Consider the following 12,819-nt stretch of genomic DNA (forward strand, 5'->3'; position numbering starts at 1 on the left):
TTCCCTCAAAACAAAAGAGATTTCACTTACCTGGTATACAACAATATTTTAAAGTTTCGTTTGAATTGGATATGAACTTTTCCAGTTATCGTTCGGAAACAAATGTTGACGAGTTCTGCCCGCCAACCATCGCTGAATCATGCAATAGCCGAGTTCATCTTCGTTGCTACTCGGTTAAAAATCATTAATAATAAAGAATTTCTGTTGAAAGCTTGTTTTAAGTGTTTTACCACCTACAAATAAACAAATTTAATAAAACGTAGCCAGATCGCTTGTTTGTCAAATTTCTTTTCACGTACCCCTCACTTGTATAATATACGCGCAAGCTTCACGCAGCGCATACGTTCGTTTTCTTTTTTACTAACCGCTGCAGACAAGCCTTTCGAAATTCTCGGACATAATACAAATCAAACGTCGTTTTACCATCGGATAACGTGGAGTAAAAGCATTCATTTTTTTTGCCCAGTTTGCAAGGTTCTTGCATTTTCTGAGAGGGTGGCTGCAGCTCGAAACGTGAGGGGCTGTTCGGAACTTGATATACGCGTGGTTAAGTTACTGGCACTCACCACCTCACCACGTTTCCTCCTCAAGTTTTTTGTTGTTATTGTTTGGGTTTTTTGTTTTGTTTTTTTCTTCTTTTCTTGCTGCTGTTTCATTTTTCTGGTGTTACTTGTGCTTTTACATGTACACTAGAAAAACTGAAGAGATACAAGTATAATGGACATTGAATGGACGACCCTCGAAATGAAACATATGTATCAGACGCGTATTTTATGTAATACTATGCTGTACACGTTTTTGAAGGAGTAACCTATCATTGTAACATTCAATATGAACCAATTGTATAGCAAGATCTAAGTAAAAATATATATATATATATACACATATAAAATAAATACTGAAATCACAAGATACAAAAATAAGAAGTCAAATCCAGCACTGATAAGAACAAAAGATCCTGGCCATTTTCCCTAGGCTTCTGACCGCTAGTATGGCCAATGTCAAAAATTATTTTAAAAAGCCAAAATGTTCATTGGGATGTGTAGGAAAAACACTTTAAATGTTACTAAAAATGCATTTTTTTTAATTTGATAGTTGAAAAGTACACAAAGTAGTAACAAAAGTCGTTAAAAATTAATTTTCGACATAATTGCTCTAAATTAGACACTTTAAGCCGGAAATTTCCAAAGTAGCACCTTTATGACCATTACAGAGTAAGGTTTTTCATGAAGAACACATCTTCTGATAGTGTTAGAAGGTTGGGCGAAAATGTGACTTTTATATTAAAAACACCACATACAAACATGATACCTTATGTAGCTTTTTAAGAAACAAATCAAGAGTAGCGTCCAAAGCCCAGTTGATCTGGTGGTCTGGTGACCTGGTGCATGCACATACACGTTCATGATTATGTACATAAGTTACAATTCACTGTGTGCATATTTACATGTACATTTGTTTATATATCTTGCAATCAATTTGTGGACCTGATGACATTTTTATTACATGTTTCCAACTACTGGAAGCCTGTTGTTGCCAAAATCCCTATTTTTATATGTTGTCAAATTACGCAATGGGTAATACAGTTGAAATTTATAGGGCAGCGATTGGTACTTTCAATTGTCGAATGAGGAAACTTACTGGTTACCATAACTATATGAACACATACTCTGATATATTTCTAAACAACTTACGTTTTTCGTGTATAGTTGCATCACTTAATATACTTCTTCAATTGTTAAATCCGAATGTGAATGCACTGTTTGTACTTTTTATTCTCTACTCTATTCTTTTAATACGAAATATCGAAAGTAATCCTGGCCCATTAAATGATTCAACCTCGACACAAAATCCCAGAACAAAATGCAAATGTTTCTTTTCACTATGTAAGAAATGAAATAGAATTCCTAGATAACTTTGCTGATTAATTTGATATTTTGATTCTAACTGAAACACACTTAAATGAACACACCCAAGACCATGATATTCTAATTGATACTTTCAAGAATAACCCACTTCGCATAGATAGGTCTTATGCAGGAGATGGTATCCTAATATATTCGGAACAAAATATAGGTATTTCGAGAAAATCGAACTTGAAAATCCAATTGATGAAATAATATGGGCAGAAGTGCATGCGCATGGTCAATCCTTTCTGTTATGTGCAATCTATAGGCCACCAGGTAGTGACAATGATTACTGGTTGCGTCTCCAATACTCAATAGAATTCAATCGAATTAGATGAGAACATTGTGCTAGCTGGCGATTTCAATTCAAACCTATTTTGTAACTCAAATAATAAGCTTCTAGGTATCATAAACTCCTACAACCTAATCAATGTGATTAATAAACCCACCCGGGTAGCTAATGATAGTAGAACAGTACTAGATCCAATAATTATTAGCGATTCGCTTTGCTCGAAGCACTCGGATGTTTTAAGTATGCCTAGAGAGATAAGTGATCACGCACGACACGGCGATTACGTTTATTGAATGTTCAAAATCAGTATCGAATACTTTTGAACGTGAAGTGTGGATGTATGATCAAACTGATCGTGTTAACTTTGCTAATGAACTTTTTTAAGTAGACTGGGAAAATAAATTGAATGAGCTTAACGATGTAGATGAAATGTGTCATGAATTTGAAAGCACACTTATATCACAATAGCAAGAAAAAACATACCGACTAAAATGATAACCATTCGTGCACATGACAGACCGTGGTTTAATAATGATATTAGGCGGTAAATTCGTATTCGTGACAGAAATAGGAAAAAAGCTCTCCGGACAAAACTGGATAAACATATTCTCAAGTACAAAATACAAAGAAATAAAGTAAACAATATGAAAAAAAGTTGCCAAAGAAAACTTTGAGAAAAATTATATGACGGAAAATTTAACGAATTCAAAAATGTACTGGAAAATAATGAAAATGCCTATTAAATCCAACAAAGGTATGAATACTATACCCCATCTCATTAATACCTTGAATGGTTGATGTAATTTATGATGATAACGAAAAATGTAATCTGCTGAATGAATATTTTTCATAAGTCTCGTCCCTTGATGACGGAAACTCCCCTCTGCCTGAATTCGATCTAAAAACGAATAATACATTAAACCACCTCGTAATATCGAAAAGTGAAGTTATAGATATAATTAAAACACTAAATCCAAATAAGGCTACAGGACCAGTACAAGATAAGTCATCGTCTGCTTAAAATATTTCCTGAGGTAATAGCAAAGCCCCTTAATTCAATATTTTATAAGTCAATTGAAATTTACAGATATCCAACTGCGTGGAAGGTGGGTCATGTTATACCTAGTATATTTAAAAAGGAGGATACTGCATTACCTTCAAATTATCGTCCTGTTTCGCTTATAAACTGTTTGGGAAAGGTAATGGAAAGAGTGGTGTACAAGCATGTATATAATTACCTAAGTGATAATAGTTTACTTTATCCTTACCGATCGGGGTCCTTACCTAAACATTCAACAGTGCATCAACTAATTGAACTATATAATAGTATTTTGAATTCTCTTGAAAATAAAGAAATTAGCCGCTTCGTATTTTGTGATTTCTCAAAAGCTTTTGATAAAATTTGGCATAAAGGTTTGATACATAAACTCAAATCGTACGGAATTAACGGAAATCTCATAGGCTGGTTTAAGGATTATCTAACTGATAGAAAACAGAAAGTTGTGCTAAAGACAGTTGCTTATCTCTTCTACCAATCCAAGCAGGTGTACCGCAAGGGTCAGTCCTGGGTCTCTTACTATTTTTGATCCACATAAATGATATTGGAGAACGACTCCAATCCTTAACCCGCCATTTTGCTGATGATACATCTTTCGGTTCCTTTAGTAATAGTGCTGCAAATATCAAAACAGTAATAGAAAAGGATTTGGAGGAACTAGTAGACTGGTCAAATAAGTGGTAAATGAACTTTAACCCACATGAAATCGACATAATGATTTTCTCAAACGTTAAAACACCAGACGACCCATCTTTTTCCCTAAATAATAATATTATACCGATAACACACAGTCACAGGCATCTTGTAATAACTTTTTCACAAGGTGGTAAATGGAACAACCAAATAGATTCTATTATTAAAGGTGTTATTAGGCATTTATACATTTTAAGAAAGTTAAAATATAAGCTCAATAGGGATACTTTTTCCAAACTCTATACAGTATACATCCGCCCGCTTTTTGAATATGGTTGTGAAGTTTTGGATAACTGTGGAATACTAAATGCATATAAACTTGAAAAACTACAACTTGAGGCTGCTAGAATCGTTACAGGGTTACCGACATTTACAAAAACAGAATTTTTGTACTCTGAAACAGGCCACACAGAAAGCGAAGAAAACTGCATTTATTTTACAACATTGTCAATAATAAAGCACCCAACTATTTCAATAACCTTGTACCCCCGATGTTCAGTTTAAATTCGTATCCCTTGAGAAACGGCAAGGATTTTATACAGCCATTCTGTAGGCTGTCATTAACATCTGAATCTTTCATTCCTTCTGTTATTGAAACATGGAACAAACTTGACCAATCTGTTCGCGATCCAGGCTCTCTTTCAAAATTCAAGGCAGCACTGAAAGATAAATCCACAAAAATAACTACACCTTCATATCATTCTTATGGCCCACGAAAACTTAACATAATACTCTCGCAACTCCGTTGTTCGGCTTCGTTTCTAAATGGAGATCTTGCTAAAACCAACATAGTGTCTAGCCCAGCGTGTAATTGTGGTGCTAAAAATGAAGATGTGAATCATTTCTTCTTTGTCTGTCCTTTCTACAATGATATCCGAAACGACCTTATTCATAAACTGAATTGGCTACCCATAGAAAGTAGAATTCTCTTAAGTGGGCATCAAGATCTTACAAACGAAATGAATGTAGCAATTATAGAAGAAGTTCTAACATTTATCAAGAAATCGAAGCGTTTCCTCGTTGTTTAAAATATTTGGATGCGTCGGGTCCACTAACAAACTATATGTATTTGCTAATCTTTTGTTGTTATTTTATTTACCCAATTGATATTAGTTGTTTTTCTTCTTTTTTTCTTGTGCATGTCATTACTGTATATCCTTGCAGTATGCTCTGTGTAATATTGTAAGAAATGTAATTCATGGGATAATACTTCATAAGTTTGACTAACTTTTGTCCTATCCCGTTTGTTCTAGTTGAGCAAGTAAAATTGTTATCAACTAAATCTGGTGGTCGACGATGTGGGGTAAAGGTTTTGGTTAAACCCGGATTCAGGCTTATTATAATCATTCTGTGTTTTTGGTTAAAATTTCATTATAGGAATGGCATTTATTTATTTGGATAATATTTTCTCCTATTGTCAATGGACAGTTCGCATTTTTCATGATTTCATGTTATAAATAACGCCTATTGTTCCGGGATTCCCAAATCGGCCAAATATATAATCGACTCGTGACGTATTTCAAAAAGAGCCTTATGAGAATATTATGAACAAAATCACGGTAAAGTTGGCCTAGGTCCTTTTTATTTCACGATCGCCTATATAATCGAATTGTCTTTTCCTTTATTTAAGTTCTTGATTCACACCATTAACAATTTTCCTAGAAGTACTTATTACAAGTCTAATGTCGATCAAATGCTCTATTTGTTAAGTATTTTGATAGTTAGTTTTGCTATAAGCAGTTCTAAGGAAAACTCGCGATGAATTCGAAAGAATTACAGTAAATCGAATAAAAGGTGACAGCTTCACTGAAGTCGTTGGTGGGATAAGACAAGATGATGATCGCTGGCGGGATAAGACAAAATGATGATGAGGGAGCAAGGGTAGACTCAAAACCCTGACTTGGGAGGATGCACAACAACTGTTTTGGACACAATATAGCACTATTGAAATTTAATTAATGGTAAAAAAGATTGGGCTTTCGGAATGCTTTAAGGGATCAGGTATTATTTATCACCGGGGTGGGACCGGTACAAAATAATTAACCAATGTAAAAAAAAATACATATCTCACGACCATACTTAAAAAAAAAACATAAAAAACATGTCCCATGTACTTAGCGGTCTAAAAAGTATATGTCCCATTCAAAGGAGATATCAATATTATATTATAACTGTGTTACAATATTGTTGTGCATTCCATTTGTCAATCTACGTTTTATCTTATTATATTTTATAGTAAATTTTATAGCCTTAATTGTACTTCAAATTCTTTTTTCGGTAAGACAAATATGCCCATCTATATTTTTTTTCAAACTATCAAACACAATTGCTTTCAATATTTTACACAAAATATTTACATCGACTATTCAAAAAATGCATAGTAAATAACATTTTTTTCTCATGTACATGATGCAATAAATGTATCTAATTTTCAACAATGTAGAAAAAAGGCAAATGGTTGCTAAGGGACATCTTGATATTGTAGTGGAGTATGAACAAGTGTCCACTGTTGAAAACCCTACAACTTTCAAGATGAAGACCAATTATAAAAACCCATATTATTTCACCATGTATTATATACGTATCATGTATGTATGCTCAGTGATGCACGTTTTTCTACATGTATAGGTTCCAATGAAAGACAGTCAATTAAACCTCAGAAAAAAAACAAAAAACAAAATAAGTGAAACATTTTGAAATACAAAAAAATGAGGAATTGGTGCCACTTTGATGATATGCCATGTGCATCTCTGGTATTAAAAAAAATTCCCTATTCATACATCTCCATGCAGAGGAAATAGCATATACAAATACAATTAAAAAAGTGTTTGTCCCATACTCAATTCATTTGAAAAAAAAACACCGCCCAATAGTTTTCCATGAAGAAAAAAATGTTGTCCCATGCCCTTTTGTACTGGTGCTATCCCCGTGATAAATGTTGCCTGATCTCTAATCAAAGAGCTTCGCTTTCGACCTATATAACTAAATCAGAGGCATCTGAAATCTGATCGAAAAATGCAGGAAGGGATTTCTATGGGGAACCTAATAAAAAATGGAGCAAAATAAAACAAGTTAGATTTATTTAGGCGAGATCCCTTTGGCCCCTTATAACTTGAAATCCGAAAGAGATATCTGGAATTTAATTATAAAACGCAGACAAAGATTTTCATTAAGTATTCAATTAAAAAATCAAAGTCAGAGCGAAAATTTGATAAAAGAAAAAAATGGGCGCCTGCCAATTTCATACCCAGTTAAAAAATTATGACGAAAAACGCAAATATGAAACCAAAGAACATTTGAATCAATTAAACCTTTAAAGCCTTATATGTCATACCATGCAACTCCAAGATGGTTGAAGATAAGTCTATCCTATACAATATTTTATAATTAAATTTCGAAAGTAACACCTATTTTTTCCCCTAGTTTTAAAGGGGTTGGTATAACCTCCAAAATCTATAGGACCCTCTGCCATGTTCCCATGAATAATATGCTTAAAGTTCAAAATGACTTTCCAAAATCTTCTGCACTTGAGTTAGAAATATAAAAAAAAAGGTTTGGCAGAGTCAAATTTCATTTGGCGGTATCAGAATATTTGCGGATTAGAACTGGGGATGGACGAACAGACATGCACCATGATCACTATGTACCCCGCTTGATATCATGAAACTCCAGTATGACTCTGCCAAACTTTTTTATAGTTCTAACTCGTTTGCAGAAGATTTTGCAAAATTGGAAACGTAAAATTCGCGGGAAAATCCATGTCAAAACCCTTAGAAAATTTGCTGCAAGCATTGCACTTGTTACTGCAGTTCACTCTGATAGACATTGCCTTACATGACACTAGTGGGCTCTACCCAATTTGTCATGTGAGCTATGAGCTGATTTTGTAGCTACATTTGAGTACACATCTTGATTATTATTTTCTAAATTAAATAAATAATATTAAGGAATAATGACACAGGCTAAACTTCACTGATCATGACTGAATAGAATTGAAACAAAATGACTTGACTTAATTTTATTAATAACAATATCAGTTGTATACATACATTTTATAATTATTTCCTTTAAAACTACTTTTGCAAGAAATATGTTTTTTATTTAAATAAAAAATACCTTAAAATAGAGTGAAATATTTCATTTTTTTTTATTGTTTTAATAGGTTATAAAATATGTTTTGCAAAAACAAAAGAAAAATAATAATATATATTTTGATATGTAATAAAAAAAATATTACAAAAAGAGAAATAGTTGATACCCTAGTCAATTTAAAATATTATATTGAAAAAGTAAAGTACGGGTAAATTTTAAATTTCAATCCCCTTTGAGGGCCTCATAATTTCTAACCTTAATTACATGTTGAATTAGTCTAATTATTAATGTTGGAGAAACGTGAACACACAATGTATATTTTAAGTTTTAATTGATGAAAATTACACGCCTTTTATCTGGATTTCTGTAGTTTATCTAGGATGGAAATGCGATAAACAGGTTAAAGTTAGTCAGATGAAATATCGCATAAGAGTACAGAGATGGTGTCTCTTGAAGAAACGAGAAGCTTTTGAGAGTTAGTATCAAAGAATAATTTACTTGGAAATATTATATCAGTCTTAAAAACTTCATTGAACATTTTACCATCGGGCGAAATGACAACAATGTTTTGAGAATTTTTCCCAGCAACGAAAACATATCCATTTTTATCAGCAGTTATTTTGCACGGACATTTTAGTATTTCGTTTTCGAACATCCACGACAATTCCCCCTTTTTATTGTAACACAACACAGTGTCATCCTCACTGTTGGTAGAGTACAACATGTCGTTTGCTAAACAAATATAGGTCCTGCAAAGTGGTGTTGGAATAGTTTGTAGAACGATCCCTAGGCTATCAGTAATTACAAAGTTTCCAGTTATTCTAATATAAAACCTTTCATCACTGTAAATGATATCATAACACTTACGGCTTGTGTTAAAGGCGTTTGTCTCTATTCCAAACCACAAATCTATTATGCCAACTTTTTTAAGGTTCGTAGATGAAACAGCTACTGTAGTACCGTTCATGTAGGTTATGCTAAAAGGGGAATATCCCAATGGAAAACCAGTTTTGTAGCTTCCATCTGCGTTGTAAACTATAATTTTGTGAGGGTCGTCACTGCAAAAAACCATTTGTCCTAATGGGAGTAATATACCGTCGACAATTTCAGTTGCTTCCTTTATATAAATTGTTTTTTTAGTAATGACAGTAAAATTTTCAACAGGTATATCTCTTGTTTTCATAAATTGTGCTTGATCCTTTTTCCGCTCAACCAACTTTGTCGACATCGGAGAACACACTATATTTACATCCCCAAAAGGTTCTTCCTTAAAAATGCTATTTATTGCGGCAGAAAATTCTGATTTTATATCTATTTCTTGTGCGTCGGAGTTCTCTACAAGAGCTTGTTGATATAGAACATCTTCGTCAACTTTGCACCGTAGTATTTCAAGTCCAAAGTAAGTCTGTCGTTCGGTGGCTAGCGCTTTCATAACTGTCATGCCCTCCTTGTACTTGACAATATTTTCTTTCCGAAGTGACAAATCACGTTCAAGTGCATCAATAGAAAATATGGCGTTGTCGATTTTTGACGATAACTCTTCTTTCATAGATTTTTCAATACGATCTAATCGTTCGTTAATAGACAAGCGCATTGTATGTATATTTTGTAGATGGCTTTCCTTTTGGTCAAGAAGTCTTGATTTGTTGCTTTGGCGGTTTTTTATTAAAATATCGATATTCTCAATGACATCTTCAACTGACCGTTCTATATCTTCAAAAGTAGACGAAGATTTAATATTCCTCACAACATCATCAAAACAATTAAAATTTTTACATTCCCAATGGTTTTCTTTCACGCACATTTTACAACAAGGTTTTTGATGAAAAGTACAGAAAAGTTCGTACTTAGAACCATGTTTTTCACAATCTATTTTTATATCTAAAACAAATGAAGGTAGTTTTCTATAATCAAAAATTGTCATTGTTTTGTGAGATTTTGAAAGTTTTGAAGCATTGTGATGTTCTTTGCATTGTGTGCAAAGCGCCTCTTCACAGACAGGGCACCATTCAATTGCTTCTGATGTTACATGGCGGTTAAAGCAATTGTCACAATCAACACGTTCTTTTTCCACACTATGTGTCAAATGAGGGACTGCAAGGCTCATTCTGAAATTATATACTTTTAGATAATTCAATTTCAAATAAAGAGCATTGGTACGATCGCAGCCAGTTGAATTTGGATCACTTGAGACAAGTGTGGATATAATATTAGTTTTTGACACACTAAACATAGGAACTTACAGTTCAATAGGGACACCCAACTCATTTACACAATATTTTGAGATTTAATTTAATTTTTAAGGGTCTGCTTCAAGGTGCATTCAAGACTTTACCTAAAAAAGCAGTAAATGATAGGATTAATTTGGTAAACATTCTTCTTAAAGCTCTTGAATAGGCCATTTTATTTCTATAGGATAGTACCAAAAATAAAAATAAGATTTTAATCACACACATTTCTAACGAAACAATTTACCGGAAAAAAGTCATCGTAAAATAAAACAGTTTCCCATTATCCCTTACGCAAGGTAAAAGGAATAGCTCAGTTAAATGTAAACAAAAATAGAAACCAAGTGGTAGCTTGACATTAAAGGGCTCTTGAAATTTAAAAGAGGTTGTATGGTCGTTTCATGTCATGCTTAAAATAGACCAAAAAGAACATGTTTTTTTTTGTTGTTGTTTTTTTTTATTAATATTCACATGACCATTACTTTTACATGGTCACTCCTACTAAAATATGGACATTTTAATTAAAAATTTTGCATTAGGGGTATGGGACACTTTTTTATTTTCAGATTAATTCTTTGGGTAAATGCTTCATGAGTTCGTATGATATTGAAAATGTGTAAGCCAATCTTTTTTTTTAATTTTAACTAAAATCTAATTTTTTTTTTTCATTAACCTTTAGAAATCAAATGGACTATATTCAAGCTGGGATTTGTATATGGAATCCAATTAAAAAAACGGGAGGGGGGCGTGGTCTACTTGGCCCCTTATAACTCAAAAACCATAAGTGATATCTTGAAATCTGATTGAAAAATGCAGGTATGAATTTTCATGAGGAATCTAATGAATAGAAATTTAAAAAAGTGTACACATAATGCTTTCTATTTCGAATTTCATCCTAGTCCCTTTATTCTGTTCACAAGGCCATAAAAGCGATATAATGGTTTGTTCATAACATTGCCAACGATTGCTATTACCTGTAGTTATGAGTTTCAAGATTCCATCTTAAGGTGTCGAACTGTCTTGACTTCACTAGGATATATGGCGGTATCGTTTTTTACTTCCTTGTTGTGGTTACAGCTGTAACCTCTAAAAATGTACACCTTGTTTCTAGGTTGGTTCATTGATATTTGTTTGTAAAAATACGCATGTCAGAATTCAAATATTAAACTAGAAACAACTTTCTGCTATTATGAGACGGCAGCAGGAATATTGATGATAATTTAATCATAATAAAAATAAGAGTTGTCTTTCGTGTAATAATAAAATATGTTACGGCTAATTTTTTGAAAATTCTGAATTAAAAAATTGTCTATATACCTCGAAATAAGTTTTCTCAACATCAACGTCAAACATGTATATTTGTTTGTATTCACACAACACCCACTCCATCCCCACAACAACAATAAGAGAAACTGGAAACGGGTCGGTGATTTCTTTTGGTAAGAAACAAAAATACGTTAATACAGGATAGAAAATGTTTTGCATGAGTAGTGCAGCTACATTTATTTAGAAATATACATGTTGTCAGATAAGTTGATATAAAAATGTTCCATTGTGACTGACTGGAAAACGCAAACACTGTCAAATTTTCAAATGTTAGTAGCAAAAATATACCTCACACACGATATCGTCGTTAGTTTGACAAATAAATGTGCAATTTAAGGATGTCGTTGAGATAAGTTCTATAAGTGGCTTTAACCAATGAAGCGCGTCATGTCCAAATCGTATAATTCTAGGTCCGCCATAATCCTTGATCCGGCCTGATACAGAATGTTAACATTTTTGTTTTGTTTTGTTTTTTATTTCATTTACTCTTGACTTATTTATTCAAAAATATTTTATACGAAAAATTATATAATATCTATATAAGTTCATACATAGACTAATAAATATTTGATTTACTGCATTGCTTTTAGGGAAATTTAACTTACAAGTATGTCACAACGATATCTGTTTTAATACCACCACTAGATTTTTTTTGTGCGTGTGTGTGTGTGTGTTAAATTTCTGTTCTGCCTAGTAATTATCGTATCGAGTTGTTACTTCCATAGAATTTTGTATAATTTGCCAGTTTATTTTCAGTAAAACAACACAAAGATCAACTATTAAGCAGAGATAACGCTTGAATTTTCTCATATTGACGTGTAGTAGAACTGATTTTTTAACTAACTTTACGTTGCTGTTATTATTGTTTTAATTTGGTTTTCCTCTGCACTGTTATGATTCCACATGTAAAATTCTGTTCTCGTTATAGTCAATATTTTTTATAATTATTTTTTTTTCTGTGTGGATTCATTTATTAATTATGGGTGTTCCTAGGTAATTTAATTTGTCCACTTGCTCAATTTCATTCCCATCTATTTTTAGTTTCCCACAAGATGAGATGTGCAGCCTTATTCCTTTAATTTTCTTTACATTGAGTTGAAATCCAACTTGCGTTGCAAAATGATTGAGTCTGTTTGTCTTGATATAACGCATTATATAAGTTCGTTAAGTTTTGTTCCTATGCCTCTTAAATAAATAATACAGTTCTGTAATATCCACCGCGTA

General features: G+C 32.7%; 1 protein-coding gene across 1 annotated transcript; it reads right to left on the bottom strand.

Moving 5' to 3' along the window:
* Positions 1–8,355: 8,355 nt before the first annotated feature.
* Positions 8,356–11,381, bottom strand: LOC148628641 (uncharacterized). Its single transcript, XM_088591524.1, has 2 exons — positions 11,244–11,381; positions 8,356–10,149 (listed from the first exon to the last, which is right to left on the bottom strand). Exon 2 carries the CDS (start codon positions 10,146–10,148, stop codon positions 8,448–8,450), a length of 1,701 nt encoding a protein of 566 aa, XP_088447650.1. The 5' UTR covers position 10,149; positions 11,244–11,381; the 3' UTR covers positions 8,356–8,447.
* Positions 11,382–12,819: the final 1,438 nt, after the last annotated feature.

This window comes from Perna viridis, chromosome 1 (assembly GCF_037379345.1).
Source record: "Perna viridis isolate PV_CMFRI_1.1 ecotype Kerala chromosome 1, ASM3737934v1, whole genome shotgun sequence".
Classification (NCBI taxonomy): domain Eukaryota; kingdom Metazoa; phylum Mollusca; class Bivalvia; order Mytilida; family Mytilidae; genus Perna; species Perna viridis.